Raw genomic sequence first — 16,310 nt, 5'->3', positions numbered from 1 at the left:
TGGTGTAAACTACACCTAGGCTGATAATGGTCCAAAAGAGTCCATTTTCTATACTAATATCATTGCATATTGATGTATTCATTCTTTGTGAGAAAATAAGTATATATTATATGTTATATGTATATATTATTTTAAAAAAGTGACAAATTAATGCCCTTAAACATCACCTGTCATTAATGGAGCGGTGAGCAATAATTTACTGTGTCAATGAATGCATTTAAAAAAAAGTAAAATCATATTTTAATGATACAGAGAGTGTCCTAGTCGGTTATCTGTGTGGAATTGTTTGTACTAAATGGCTAGATTGCAGGATCTGGCTCTGTGCCTGTCTGAATCAGGAGTGCTTGGGGTGTGTCCTCGCTCTGAGGTCTGTGTGAGGCCCTTTGAGCCAGGCTTCTGGTATCAGGTTGCATGTTCCCAATTGGCTGCTTTTGTTTGACATAAACACTGTGAGACTCCAGGCTTCTTAAAGATGCAGGATCGCTTTTGGTGCTCTGTTAAGAAAGATCATCCGTTTCATACTGATTACATCATACTCCATTGATGAAACACTAGTTCTGATGAGATGATCTCACACTGATGGGACCATTTTGTGTAATCAACATATGAATGGAATATGAATGCCACTGTTATGCTCTCATCCAAAGCATGGGGATGACACTCCAGTTTTGACACAGACCGTCGTCTCTGTCTTTGCTGTTTTAGAGAAAGGTCTCTGAGTACTAAACAGCATCTCTGGAAACAAAGGAAACTGTAGCCGTGGCCATAAATCTGTCAAAATTCAGGCTGTTATATAATCATTTTCTTGTTAAGTAATAAAAAATAACATGCATATTTTGTAGTGACTGTGCACTGTGTTCAGTAACTAATTGGTACCTTGCCTCTATATAAACTTTCGTTCAGTTCTGGCTTTCAGACACCATCAACACATGGTTACAAAAGAACGTGGGGCATAAGAACCCATCATGACCACAAAGTTTGACTTTTCATTTATACATATTGGTCACAGCCAGCGTGTCTTCCTTTGTGCTCAGATGCTGAATTGATCCTGAAAGATTGAAAATATTGATTTGACTCAGTGTCTTACTCTGTTGTGGAGAGGGAGGGCAGGGCACCTTCTTGACTGTTAGCACTATGTTCACACATTGGACCTGCCACACAGCCAGTTCCTCGGGAGACTTATAATTACAGCCGTCCTTTCAGATTAGTCCAGCAGCCTGTCCAACTGTGGCTTCGCTCCCTGGTCATTTATTTCATCCTTTTCCCTCTCTTGAGAGGCAGACCTCAACACAATGACCAGGCCACCCTCTACAATAATGTATGTGATGATAAACACAGTGGCTCCTAATTGATAGAGTGATTCAGACAAGGCCTAGCTGTGCAAATTGGTCCCCTGTGAGTATATTGCACGGAGTTGAGGCTGGTAGGTTTTAGATCTGGTCTTGTTTGAGAGGTGCAGAGCTGAGAGAGAGGAAATAGAATGGGCTGGACCTGCTGAGTGATAAAGAGGCTGTCTTTACGTCTGAATACAAGCACAGTTCAGCAGAGGTTGGCTGCTGTAATCCCCTCTGTGTCTCCAGGAAGGCTCAGGTTAGTGACCTGCTGCTTTGTGATGTCTTGTAAGATTTTGAGAGAACACCTCACCTTTAATCCCCCACTGCTCAGCTGACACATTAGCTCAACTGCCCCTGACCCAGCCCCTGCAATAAAACCTTTTATCTAACTCAATAAGGTCATTTCAAGTTAAGTATTGATTTCTTTTGGTGTTCAGAGAAAAATGGATTTTTAAAGAGCTGTTAATTACTGTTGCTCACTGCATTATATAGAGAACTTAATTTTCATGACTGGATTTTCAAACCCAAGGTGATACTCAAGATCATCAGACCAATTTTAAGTCTTAAAATCTGTTGAAAGCATTGCTATTCTATAGTACGTATAAAAAAAAGTAAATAAAAGATAGTGATTACTCTTAAAACTATTCCTCAAACAATCCCCCCTGTTTTCAATAACTACTATGGGTCTTTCATCCATGAAGTCTATCAGTTTTATTATTTTTTATTTTTTTTGTATTTTATTTAATGCCATTTAATTTAATGCAATTTTAATTTATTTTAATTTAATTTATTTCAGCACCTTATTCTACTTTTTACTTACACTTGTATTTTTCTATTTTCTATTTTTCTCTCACTATGTTTTACTGTATTTAACTGTTTTAAAGAGCCCTGCAAAGCAGCAGTTTTCCTCTGGGATTAATCATTTCTGATTCTGTTTATTGGTTGCATTCACAACGGCTCTTCTGATTCAAATCCTAGTTTGTTTGGGGATGTGTGAAGACACAAACAAATTCTGATTTAGATCAAACAATCCAACTCAGGTCCGCTAACAAATGTGTGTCTTGGTCCGCTTAAACCAAGTACAGGAAGCAGACTACAAAGCAAAGGGGATTGTGGTTAAATATAGCCACAGTCTACACACACGTAGGATGATGGGCAGCTCTGGCTGGTTTTCTTCTTCATTGTTTGTCCTCCAGTAATACTTGATGCAGCAACTCCTCTGGCGAGGAGGAGAATACACTATTGAAAAGGTCCGGTTTGTTTATCTGCAATGTGAAAGCAAACTCAGGACAGAAGAACGTTGCAACCGACTATTAGGTGTGAATGCACCCTAGATAAACTTCATTGAGATAGCAGCAACAGCAGCCTCAGAAATGCTGTTCTGAAAGGTGTTTTTTCTTCCTTCACTGTAAAGCTTACATTTAAAGGCGGATTTATGCTTGCGCGGTGTCTGCGTAACCTCTGTAGGCTCGGCGTAGCTCTGCAGGGGCTCGACGCGCACCTCTTCCAGACCTGACGTGCATCCCTGCTAAGCAGATGGTTACGTGGAGGTACTCACTTGTGATTGGTCAGTTTGGGATCACGTGTTGCCAGAAATCTGGATCTTCTCACTGAATTTGTGTGGTAACCACTGTTTTTAAAAACAATAACCAGTGGATCAAGTTGATGAGAGGCTGATCAAATTATTTCTTCGTTTTCTTCCACAAGCTAATAAAGACACTGAACCATACTGGAAACCATTGTTGTTTTAAAACAGAAAATATCTACCGAACTGAAATGAACCTTAAAAAAAAAACTCCGACCTGGTGAGTTTACCGGCTGAAACCACCCCTGCTGCCACCTTCAGATGAGGAGAAACTGCAACACGACACCAAAAAGACACGCACCCCGTACGCTCGAGTGCGAGAGCAAACTCGCAAACGCCAATTACGCCGTAAACGACCGCACGCAGACGCTGCACGAGCATAAATCGGCCTTAAGAAGAGATTACTGACTTGCATTGCAAAAGAATGCAAGTCCCAAAAGGATGCAAGTCCCAAAAGGATGCAAGTCCCAAAAGGATGCAAGTCCCAAAGGGATGCAAGTCACCAGGTCGTCTCTAAAGCCTTTGCTGTTTAGATAAGCAGTGGATATTTCCACTAGTCTTGCCAATCATGCTCTTAAGTGTCCATAAATGAATATATGGTGACTGCCAATTAAAGAGTTTAATTGCACAGTGGCATTTAAAAATGTTTTTATTTATTTTTTTAATGGTCTGTTTCATTTAACTTATAAAAGCTGACTTATAATGAAGGACATTATACCAAAAGGTGTTATCTTATTAGATCACAGCCATCCTCATTTGGATAAATCCACATCACCTAAAAGTTTTAGTTGTAGCATAAATTTTTGTTTAGGTTTATTTGATTTCCCTGCCTAAAAATAGTTTAAAATAGTCTCCAAACTTTGATAAAAATTTGGCCGATAAGCCAGAAGAACTTGGGATCAGCAGAATAGTTCTTTGTTACACTGTTGTGTATTTTAGTATTGATATTAGGGGATTCAATCAATAAGCTGTTTTGTTTACTGGGAAAACCAACTGATTTACTGGCACAAAAAGAACCCACTTCAGTGTGTGATAAATGTTTTTAACAAAACGACACAATAGACCCAAAATGTAAAACCTATGCTGTGTTTTATCCTCTGTTGAGATATTTTCATGCTTCGAAGTAAATTAAGTAGTCCTAATTGTAGGTTTTCTTGTTTTTATGTCTGCTTTTCTTGTCTGGACAACTAAATAGAAATGTTTCCTGTAGATATGGAAGGAACACCCATATGTGTTGAAACCAGAACTGAAAGAGCCTATGAGACACTTCAACATTACTACATATAAATTACAGTATGATCTAAGCTTGCTATAATAATCACATTCCAGTGTAAAAATTCAGACAAGTTCAAAAGACAAAGAACTGTAAAAACACATCAAAAGTACAACAAAAAAAGTTTTAACTTTGTGTATGTACTACACATCCAGGTTTTTTTAAGTTTACGTAAGTATGAACCAAATCACATCACACACATGTAAGGCCAATTCATGAGAGTACAAAAGCTTAAAGCTTTCTGTTTCCCCTCACACACATTAGGATGGTTTCTGTTTGTATGAGTGTCAGCGTGTAGGAAGAGGGATTTCAATTGTGTGTCAGAGAATAGCAGTAGTGTTTGTGATCATTGTGGAGTCACGTAAGCAGTGTTAGGCCTTGAAGTCTTTCTCAAAGAATTGCACTTCCAGCATGAAAGCCCAACAATGCAGGAAGTTATGGCACTTGTAAAAAGTAGCTGGTGGACTGGAGTCAGATGTTAGGATAAACTGACATTATTTACTGAATTATACTAGATATTTCACTGCTGAAGAGGCTGGAATAGTTTGTAGCTTTGACTACAGTGTTTGTGCTTCACCTTTCTCTGGAAACACCTGCAGGCTCTGGCCAGCTGCAGACATTTTATATTTAGTTTTAATTGTTTAAGCTTACATAAGTGTCATATTGTTTCCTCACCCTGTGCATTGTGCACGATTTAATCCAGTGAGATCAGTCTTTATGCAGGTTGTCAACAATGTCTGATGCCACTGTCATTGCTGACATGATGCTAAACTGATAGCATAGTCATTTTCTTTTGAAGCCACAAGTCAGTGGTTCTCCTTCACTTGGCAAGCTGTGGTTTCCCATTGATATTTCAAGTAAATGGCTTGCTGTCCCTGCCTACTATTCCCAAAACCTGGGATGAATACCTTCATATTGTTGGTTTTGTGCATTGTGATGCTAATGTCTGCCTGAGACCCTCAAGTCATCTGTCTTGAATGACAAGAAAGCTGGGCCCATTGTATCAGCCAGCTACACACATGCATTCACACAGAGACACACACACACACACAGTGGTCTACATACTTTTTTAAACCAAAATTAAGACACCCAATAACAATAAGACAGTCTCCTCTTTTCCCATTGCCATTTGCAGAATTGCTGTCTTCAGTATACTCGTTCCTGCATCCAGTTATTGCTCCTGACACAACCCATTAACCAACGAAAGAGGAAAGGATGGCGTTTGACTTTCTCACTGGCTGTTGTGGACTTTCAGTTGGTTTGACTGGATTGTGTGTACCAGTTCTACATGTGATGACTACCTGTGAGGGATATTTAATGAAGACTGTTGGATTGTAGTATTTTTGTCATCTCATTGCAGAGGAAAAAAATACACTTGGTGCTTCAGTATTTATTTAGCTGTGATATGACAATATGGCACAAAGTTGTTGGTAAAATACTGTTGAGTTGGAATATTTTAATACAACTCTAAAGCATGTGCATGTACCATGTATGTACATGTACCATGTCAACAAGGCAGTCATTGTCAACCCTATCTAAAGTTTATAAATGTTTAGAAGTGAATAGACATTATTACCATTTATCTCAGAGTTGTGTCAAGGAGGCATCTTATACCTTCACAGAGGTATCCCTCTGCAGAGGCTGGCAGTATCCCAGACAGATATCTCTTTTTTTATTGCATGCATGCAGACATGCAGTCTTGAAGAAGCCAACATTGCACAGGCTCTGGAGATGATGTTGCACTTTGGTCGAATTCTGAGTGGATGACGATTAGCTTGTTTACTAATTTGTCCTCTGTCATTTGACCAATTAAATATTCTATGAGTATGTTTTATATTAGCTGCTAACTTTTTAGGGTATCAGTAAACCACTTGCTAAGCAATTTCTTGCCCCACGTCTTACCCTTGCTCCTAAAGAAAAGCAAACAAAACCAATAAACTTTCACTTCTTCTTTTTTTTTTTTTTTTTTTTTTTTTAAGAATGTAAAAGTAATTAAAATGTCAGAAAGGTGCATTTCAATTACCACTTGTCACAATAAGTGTCAATATTTATTAATTTAATCAAAGTTGTAATAACATTGAAGGAGCATTTTATAATATTTTCCTAATGGATTTGTGGCATCTTAAAGTATTCGCTGGAAAAAAAAAGTAAAAAAAAAATTTACACTGATGTTGCCGCACCCCAAGAAATACTGATGTTAACAGCTATTACTAATATTACAACTATTGATAATGCCTTGCCATTAGTACAAATGTATTCACTGCTTAATAGTATTGTAATAAGTGCTGATTAAAGATGAGCTGAATAAATAGTGGATAAAACAGCTTCCTAATATGCTGAAGAAAGTCATGTTCTCTTAGGCTGCCTGTGAGACCCTGTGTAGAGAAAGTGGATTGCCTGCATGTGTGTGGCTTCACACATGCAGGCAATCTCCTGACTGATTCCTGGCCAGGCCCAGCACTGTCTCGAGTCAGAGTTCTGGGCCAGATGTGACTGCGGTTGTGCTTGCATTAGAGGGAGGAAAAAATAGTGCTGTTACAGGAAATGGATGCTTTTAAAAGGAGGGAAAGGGGTGGGGGGCATAAAGTACTAAACCATTGTCCTTATGTTAAAAGGACAAAACCAAGCCAGTTAAATAGCTTAATATGCCACAGCTTAAATCCTCCAGGTTAATGAAGGTGATGTTATTGATTTTAGAGACTAGCCTTTTTGTGGAGATTCAGCATTGCCTTACGGAGGATTACCAATGTATTTTTTACCATGAAAATTAACAGAAGACAAGACTTGCCCAATACATACATTCATATGAATATTATAGAAGTGGGGAATTATATATGGATATTATCATTATGGATATTAGTAATAGGTTTTATAAATTCTCTTCTGTGCAAATTTGGATGAGCTTTTTTTATTAGCAAATTCAATAGAAGGTTAAACTAAAATGGTTTCTTTGGTTTTAAATATAGAATATTATTTCAAGAAATGGATGTAAAGATGGGTTAAGGTTGGATGTTCCAAAGGAAATGTCAAGATTCACCTGTTTTTATACATGAAAAATCTCAAACTAAACTAAAATATGTCCCATTTTCTTCCGTTGAAAACTACAATCTCTTGCATTACTGACACTACCGGGCAACAGGGTTCGTACATTACCGCACTAAGCACACAAAGGGGATTTTTTAAAAAAAGAAAAAAAGCTAAGGACAAGAATCTCATTCTTTGGGTTTTGGTTGGTTATGCTCATTGTTAATCACTTACAAAGCTGGGATCATTATTACCATAGATATCAACCTTGGCTTTAGACTTTTTGAGTGGCCCAGAATAGTCACTAAGAATTGACTTGAAACAGATACAAAAATACAAAACGATTATTAGAAAAAAATAAATATAATCTATTTTTTTTTAACAGGTAATTACTTCTTTAGACCAGAACACTGTCTTCAGCCTAAATAACAGGGAATTAACATTTTGGTTGTTTTTTTAAAAAAATAGGCTTTGGAAAATGTATTGCACTTTTCTTAGTAAAAAATGAAAGGAAAAACCAAAGTTGTCCCAAAAATTTAGGTTTGTACTCTAAACCTTGCACTTTGTTTATATGGTCCAACTCTTTATATGTTGACCTCTTGGTTTTGTTTCTTTCTGGGAGAAGGGAGATAATTTGGGAACACCTCTGAAATCAGTCCACAGCTGACTGTGACAATATGCTGAGTTGTTATTCACAGCAGAGGGTGCCTACCCCATGTTAGAGAATGCAAGTTCTTGAGGATGATCTGGAGAAAGTTGAGAAGTATTTCTTTGTGGGGCTGCAGCAGGGCTGCCGTTCTTATGTGGTGGATCCTCCAGAGTGATTCAGAGAGAAAGTTCACACTGACCAGGTGTAGGCATCCTCCACATGCTGAAAAGAACGCATGTATTCACGGGTAGCACCATAAATATTGAATCCTTTTCCCATTGCTCTGATCGACAGGAACACCCCATAAATGGTTAATTTTCTCAGCATTGTCCAAGTTTGGCTACCAGGACTCTACTAAACCCCCAGAGAAAAACCTTTGCAACCATTTAAAGGGAATAAATGTAAACCAATAAAAGGAATTAAGAAAACAGCTGACATTAATTTTTACTTTAAGGTTTTCCAGTGATTCAGTGAAAGCTCATAAATATTCTTTACTTTTCAGTTGCATTCTTGGTTTAAAGGGTTAATCCCAGAAACCAATATACAAGGTGGAAAATATAAGTTATTTAAATGTATTTCTTTTAGGCAAGGTTTAGGTGACAAAACTGTAAATTTAGTTTTGGAACAACACATGTTCTATTTTACCTGATTAAATTTAACTACTTCACTATTAGTTTTAGATAATAAATGACTGTATTAACTGCATTATTAGGTATTTAGAAATGTACCTTTGCAGTCGTTGAAAGTAGATACCACATCAGCATGAAGACGGGATGTTTACTGTCTGCGATTTTATAATAAATGCAAAAGCACTTAGCACCCATGTTACCATTGCAAAGGAGATGAACATAAGACTTAAGCTAAAAAGTTAGTTTTGTTCAAAAATAACATTTGAATGATAAATGTTCAACAGGTTTGTATTTACCACAAAAGAATTCTGTATTAATGGAATATTTCGTATTTAAGGAATTTCAGGAGTGAAAAACGGATGTCTAAAACATTATCTCTAATGTGGATAGTCACTCTCTCTCTCTCTCTCTCTTTCTCTTTTTCTTTTTAACAAATTCTGGTTTCTAGCAAGAAGGAAAGAGGGAAAAAAAAAATTATAAAAGAGAACACAGGCTAGCCAGGACCCACTGTGCCTTTTTTCCCAGCCTGGTGAAAAGAATGAATTATTCAACAGTAAGCAAGCTTTCAGCTGGCCATTTGTGTGCTTTGATCTAGGAATCGGGAGTTTGCATGAATGCCTGTATTGTCATGTTGTGTTTCCACAGTGTGTGAATTATTGAAAATGGTGCTGGTCCTTGCTTCATCTGGTAAAGTTTACACTGCGGGCGCACTGGACAGGCATGCTGAAATTGTAAATCTCCAGATGTTGTTTATTTAAAGTGTGGGGACACATGACAATGTTCAGTCAGGCTGACGTTGCCTGAATGTTCAGGGTGAGAAGAGCTTCAGAGTCAGCAAACAAACTACACCTTGAAGTCCAAACCCACCTGTGCTACATGTAAAACAAGTGTTTTGAGTAATAAAAAATCTGTTATTCCTGAAGAGTGTGAGTTCTCTTTATTGAAGTATAGAGAGCTTTTATATAGGGAAAAAATCAATTTTTCCTGCTATGCTGTCAGTTTTTTCTTTTTTTAACCATGGGGAAAAAGATCCCTCTTTATGACCACATCTTGATATATTCCTGCTAATCATGTTTTGATTAACCTAACATGTTAAACACTGAAATGACATGAAGAGGGTCTCACACACAATTTCTAACCAAGCATAGCAGGTTTTGTTATAATTTTTTTAGCAAAAGGCTAATTATTTACTTGTTCCAGGTAAAATATTCATTTAACATCTTTGAGCTTAAAAGGCTAGTGAGACAAAACGAGACAATGAAATTAAATTCATTCAAGTTTTTTTTTCTTTTTTTTTTTTTTCAATTTAACTTTTTTCAATTAAACACAATATTCATTCAGAAAATAGATGATCATAATAGGTCTTGGCGGTTGTAACTGATGCTACTATACCCAGACCAACTGTGTATTTCATTTAGCCACTTACGCATTATTTGCCTGCAAGATGAATCCTCAACCTACTGCTTTGTGTCCATTAGAGAAATGGGGTTGTCCTCCAGACACCAGATATAGCCAATGCACTATCTTATCTACATGTATTCCTCTGAGAGCTTGTGCTCTTTCCTTTTGTCATCCCTGATATGTTGCTGTTGATAGAAAATGCCTTTCCTCTGATTCCCTAAGATGTGCCTTATTAGCACATGTGCAGTACTTTGTTGTCCCATTGTGTCATAACAGGAAGGCCTTTAATTAATAATTAAGTAAAGGTAGAAAAATGTTTCATTATAACAAGCATTTGGTGAATTTCATAGAGGACTAGCGTGGTTCCACGGGATTAGTTTGCTACAGCTGGACACATAATTAGAGAGCCTCCCTACCTATAATTTGTGTAATAGTTTTGGTTGGCGGCATGTTATTACCATATGAAAGGGCTAAACAGGGTCATGTTCATTGCTTCAGCAATTAGAGCAGAGTTGAGGGCGGAAGAATGTTTGGGGCCATTGTTAATTGGAAATTACTACAAAGCTATGCTTTAATTATACTTTAGTCAGAGCAGCACTGTTTTAAACCCAATATATTCAGTTGCCTTTGTTTGCTATAATAGTATGAAAAGCTAGGTCCGTTTCCTTTCAAAACGTTGAGCTTCTGAAGAGACTGGGGTTGGATTAGATTCATGTAAAGGTTGTGCTGCTGCTGAGGTTTTTTTCATGTTAATTCTACACGGTGTAACACAGTAAGACTGGATCCTATTCATTTAGGAGGTATACATATCTCATTTGCACATCCTAAAAATAGATAGCCCCTATTTGTTTCAAGCTTTGTGAATGAATCCAGAACAACACCCTAGTTTTCATTATAGTAGCCAGTATTAATTCATGTTAATGTAATAGCCAATGTTATCAGATGGGACTAAAGCTATACATTTACATTTTCATCACTCACAGTCTAATGATATTTATTGACACAACATACCATTTTTACCACTTATTAATTCTGAATCTTGACTGTTAAATGCGCCCCTTACGTTGTGTCTGACAGATTTTACATGGGAAAGAATTAGTGAAAGGTATAGATATTTCCCCACAATGAAAGAAAAATGAAAATATGAATATTTTTTTCTGTGTATTTGATGTTTTAGCATTTGGGGTGTGTAAAACCAGAAGCAATCAAGGGTGCTTCAGCAAGAGTAATGGCCTTTTCAGACAGAATGAGACAAATGCACTGTGATCTGAAAACCTGTTATGTACAACTGCTTTCACCAAACTTAAAAGGCCAGCTGCTGTTTTGACCACAATGCTGTGTACTACTAGGTGACCTGTGCGTAGGCAGCTGAGCATTGTAAGAAGAAAAAAAAAACAATAATATGACGCAAGTCTGCATTTGTACTGAGATCTTCTTGATTTATTCCTGTCTTGGTGCACAGGTTGTTGTTGTTGTGTTTTGTTGTTGAAATGTAGGATGATATGGAATATGGAGCAGAACTGTCTGGCTGGAGGATTTCAAAACTTTGCCCTCCATGACACCCACTTATAGTGAGCTCAACCCAGCAACCAGGCTGAAAGGGCCACAAAGAATCAGACACTTGTGCTAATGTACACTCGGCTACAAACCTAAATATCTATGTATTCTTTTAGATGATATCTTTTTGCTTTTTGTAGACATTTTATTTTATATTTAAAAAAAAAAACTCTCCATTTTCCTGTTTCTACAGGTCGAAATGAGTTGATAGCCAGATACATCAAGCTTCGGACTGGGAAGACGAGGACTCGAAAGCAGGTAAGACTAGAGAAGAGCATCAGGGCCATCTGGTCCGAGTGCCTGCAGAGTGTTCTTTTTGTTTCTGAGGGGGAAAAAAACAAAGCGAGATGCAGAATAAGATGAAGCTAGGATCTGGAGGGGACTTGAGTCCACTGCTACTGCTGTATTGCATGAGCAGATGCCCCTCAATTATGGGTTTCCTAAATTCGTTAGTCATTGCTGCACTTTAGTTTACACATAGAATTGTAGTTGTAAAAGCTTTTACATACAAAATGTCAGCTTCTTAATTCTATTAGAGCTTTTTGTTTCCTACATGACACTAGTTACTTTTAAGAGAATTGCTGTCATTTACGAACTTTGTTACTGAAATCACTATTTAAATGACTCTCTTCTCAATAGCTGGTGTTTCAGTTACTGTGTAGCCCACTGATCTTCCCTTGAAACAGGAAATTCCCTGTATGACCACAGACTTGAACGACAGTGATAAACAAGCTAGTGTCTGCAGTGACATTCGATCACTGTGTTGTGAATTGATTAGTCTGGACCGGAAAGGCGTATGGTTTGTCTCTCTGGGACTCTTCAACACAGATTCAGACTCAGACAGAGTTGTTTACCCACAGCTAAGAAACACATCTGTTCCTGTTGTTAGTTTGAAAGTTATATACAGTAGCAGCACAGTGCAAGCCTTCTCGTTTATTTGGAATTCACAAATATGTGAAATATGTTAAAGGTAGTTCTGATCTTCAGTTCACCACTTTCAATTTTTTTCTTTGGTGACAGAAAACTGCATATTTGTGGGAAAAAAACAAGCTGTAGCGAACCTGAATGACTTGTAAAAATAAATTCTTTAGATTAATTTAAACCCCACATTTTTTTTGTTGTCTAAATATTCCATTAATTGTTTCCAGTCTAGTTCAAGAGCCAAACCATTCATCCTTCTACCCATTTTCAGTACCTGCTTAATCCTGTTCAGAGTCAAGAGGGTTGAAGCCTCCCCCAGTTGTAATAGAAGAAAGGCAGGGTACACTCTGGACAGGTTGTCAGTCCATCACAGGGCTGGACATAGGACAATTTTCAATTATGAACATGCTTGTTAAATAAATATTTAGCTGCAGAGGCTCCAAATGATGCTTCTCTGTGAAATCAAACCAAGCCTGTTGGACTACTCCTTTTGAGTTTGATTTATTTGAATAGAGTGTATTTCTATTCTTCAAAGCCTCCATCAGCATGCATTACTTTCCACCCATTTTATTTAAGAGTATAAGATAATTTTGAATTGCATGAGCAACAAAGGTAGACTTGGCCAGTGAAATACTTCGCCCATCTCCCACAAGAGTACTAGACCAGCCAATTTTCATTCAGCACACAGCAGATCACATCTGTGTGCTCTTAATGTGCGTTAAAGGGGCCTGCATCCTCCTTAATCAGTTCACTTAAGTGACGACAACACAGAGCAAAATGCTTTATTGGCTGCTAGCTTGATGTGTGTTCTGGAGATGCTTCAGTTATGCACCTTATCTCCTTGAAGTGTTTTTCAACGAAGAAATGTGTGATCCAGGTTGTACTTTTTTTTTTGTTTTGTTTTTCTTGTTTTTTTATTTTCCCTTCTCTCTTTTTTAATGGAGGTGTCTAGTCACATACAGGTCTTAGCAAGAAAGAAAGTTCGAGAAATCCAAGCTGCCATTAAGGTACGTCTGGCTTTGCCCAGTTGCAGGGGGCTTTTCATTGCCATGGTTACAGGCTCTTCCTTTGTTTTCCTCCCCTCCCCTACCCCGCAGGTGTCTAGTCACATTCAGGTTCTTGCCAGAAGAAAATCTCGTGAGTTTCATTCCAAGCTAAAGGTATGCGCTTTTCTGCTTTTGGGCTTGTGGTTGCTTTGCTTCTTGACTTCCTATTTCCTTTAGTGACAGAGTGAATGCCTGGTGCTCTGATTCCTGCTAACCCCAATACTTTACTGACTGGATCCTTCCTAAGTTTCTCTAACCCTCCTTTAGCTCTTTGCAGTCACCTTTCATTTAGACATGCTGTCACTGTCCTGTCAACTGGTTTCATCTTTATTTTAGCTCTTTTTTATTATGGGCCATTGCTTTGACAGTAGCTGCACATTGTATCCATAACAATACAAAAATAGCAAGAGTTTTTTTTTTTAATTTAATTTTAAATTAATTAAAATGATAAAACTGATCATATTTATGTCTATAAATTATGTAAGAGGCTGACTTACACTGGATTTTTAAGATTGGTGCCGATATTGATAATTTAAAAAAACAAATGTTAGCAAGTATGCACAAAATAGGCAACAAACTGCTAACATCCCCTAAGTTAATTTTTTAAGAATTTAATACAGTATTTCTCTGCTGTACAAGATGAATCCAGATGTGCCTTGATTTAAATGAGTGCTGGCATGCTAACAGTGATTATCATGACATGCTAATGTTCACTGTGTACAATGCTTCACATGTCAGTTTAGCAGCTGAACATCTCATCATTTAGTAATAAGCACTAAAGCAGGGGTGCCCAAGTTTGGTCCTCGAGAGCTTCCATCCTGCATCTTTTAGATGCAACCCTTCTCCAACACACTTAAATCAGATGGCATCTGCATGTCATCAGCTTTGCAGAGGCCTGGTAACAAGCCAGTCATTTGATTCAAGTGTGTTGGAGAAGGGTTGCTAAAGGGAAAGAACAAGTGACTCTGCAGAGATTGCTGAAAGTTTTGCCAGTCTTTGGTCATAAGCCTGAGATAGAACCAAAGATGTTTAAACATTTGACTGTACAGTATACCACAAATGAATCAGGTTGTGACATTAAATTAAAGTACTGTGAACCATTTAAGTTAGCAGGACTCGTCCTTTGCAGGCTATAAATTCCTGATCAAACTTGAACAGCAAAATTTAAAAGAATTAGTTATTGTAATCTTAGTTAATGTCACATAGCTGATTATAAAACCTTGCAAGGTATTTTTAGTATTAAAAGAAAGAAATGACTTCCTATAGACAAAAGTACTGTTAAGCAATCGTACTACTTGCCTGTGCATCACTTATTGGTCAGGCTCAGATTTTGTACAATAAATTTGTGTGGGTTCAGTGTAAGTGTGCACATGTTGTGAAGCATGCTGGCATTGGCTGTTGGTGAGTGGCTGAGAGCTGATGCTCATGTAAACTGTCTGCTTACATCTCTTACTAAGCAGACTTCATAAAAAAGAGGGGCATGGTAACAGAGGGGAGGGGGAGTGTCTGTGTTTAACAAAAAAGTGAAGAGGAGATTACACCTCTACTTCCTTTGACAATGTAACCCAACTTTTCCCGGCTGTCAAAAGGCTCAGTGGTGCGCATTCAGAGTGAAGAATGGCCGTGAAGCTGGCTGTTTCAGAAATGCCCTCTTTGCTCTCTTGTTCCTTTTTTTCTAATCTGTTGATAACTCCTGGTTCTCACAATGCCATGGCTGTCAGTCACTTTTCTTCCTCCCAATTCAGATGTCGTCATTTCAGCCATAGTGAAATCTGTTAAAATCACTGCGGAAGGCTTTTCAGAATGTCAGATTAAAATGGGAGAGCGGCTGAGTGAAAGAACTCATCTTGAATACTACTGACCTGTATATTTTTGGGGGGTATTTTTGTACCAAAGGACACTTTGGCCTTGTGTCATTCTAGTCTTTTCTGGGGAGGAGACTACACGTTTTGACTTTCACACTTTGCTCCTCTCCTAGTATTCAACACAAATTAATGACTCCTCATTAATATGTGTGTGTGTGTGTGTGTGTGTGTGTGTGTGTGTGTGTGTGTGCGTGTGCGTGTGCGTGTGCGTGTGCTCAAAGACTGAGTCAGACAAGCAGCTAGCCACATGAATGCCTGGTCTTTCAGGGGTCCAGGCGGCTGTCTGAAGAAAAACAGACAGCTTTTGTATGAATCCCTGTCTCTTCTCATTTAAAGCAAATTAGAGTTCAGTGGCAATGAGAAATAACAAGTGTCCTCTTTATTTTGGGCAGCAGTAGAACCTGCTGCTTCTGGTCTTTTCTGTAGCATTTTTGTAAAAATTGTCGTAATTAACAGTTTGATCAGTAGTTCATTATTTGAGACAAAACCAGATTGTGAAAACTGAAATCAAGATTTTCATTTAATTAAAGAAATGTCTTTTTCTTGTCATGTGTTCATTACACATCTGTGCATATCTGTATCGCATTAAGACGACCAGATATGCCCTAGTTAAAGTGGATGATGTTTTTATTTGATGTTTGGAGCTGTAACACTGTTTTTCATGCATAACTCCTGAATCCCTAAGAGTTGAATTGCAAATTTATAATAAAATCCTGCTTGTTTGCATTTAGGTTACAAGTATGGTAAGTATTTATTTTCTGTTTTTGATGCTTTCCTGATTTAGTTGGGTTCTATTTCATCATCCACTGCTGCCTTAGTATTTGTGCTCTAGTCATAGAGATGCAATAGCTGCTGCTTCATGTATTATACATTTGTTGGTGTCTCTGTGTCATCACCTACATGCACTCTGTAGCTTGACTTTGCTTCACCAACATCTACTGCCAGCATGCTTAACTGTAGGTCCTGCCACCAGTGAGTCTGCATGGGATGCCTGTGTGCAGTATTTATGTCTTTAAACATTCATTT

General features: G+C 37.8%; 1 protein-coding gene across 7 annotated transcripts in view; it reads left to right on the top strand.

Moving 5' to 3' along the window:
* The window catches only part of tead1b (TEA domain family member 1b), a 53,538-nt gene that overhangs the window by 24,527 nt on the left and 12,701 nt on the right, over positions 1-16,310 (top strand). Inside the window, exons 4-7 of one of the 7 annotated variants that reach the window (XM_041980328.1) lie at positions 11,646-11,710; positions 13,318-13,380; positions 13,471-13,533; positions 16,016-16,027. In XM_041980328.1, coding sequence (XP_041836262.1) covers positions 11,646-11,710; positions 13,318-13,380; positions 13,471-13,533; positions 16,016-16,027 — 203 coding nt within the window. Of the gene's footprint in view, positions 1-11,645; positions 11,711-13,317; positions 13,534-16,015; positions 16,028-16,310 lie in introns of all 7 variants that reach the window. The other 6 variants (XM_041980310.1, XM_041980337.1, XM_041980346.1 and 3 more) reach the window with 6 other exon arrangements.

Source organism: Melanotaenia boesemani, chromosome 1 (genome assembly GCF_017639745.1).
Source record: "Melanotaenia boesemani isolate fMelBoe1 chromosome 1, fMelBoe1.pri, whole genome shotgun sequence".
NCBI lineage: Eukaryota > Metazoa > Chordata > Actinopteri > Atheriniformes > Melanotaeniidae > Melanotaenia > Melanotaenia boesemani.
This window is presented reverse-complemented; position numbering and strand designations above follow the sequence as displayed.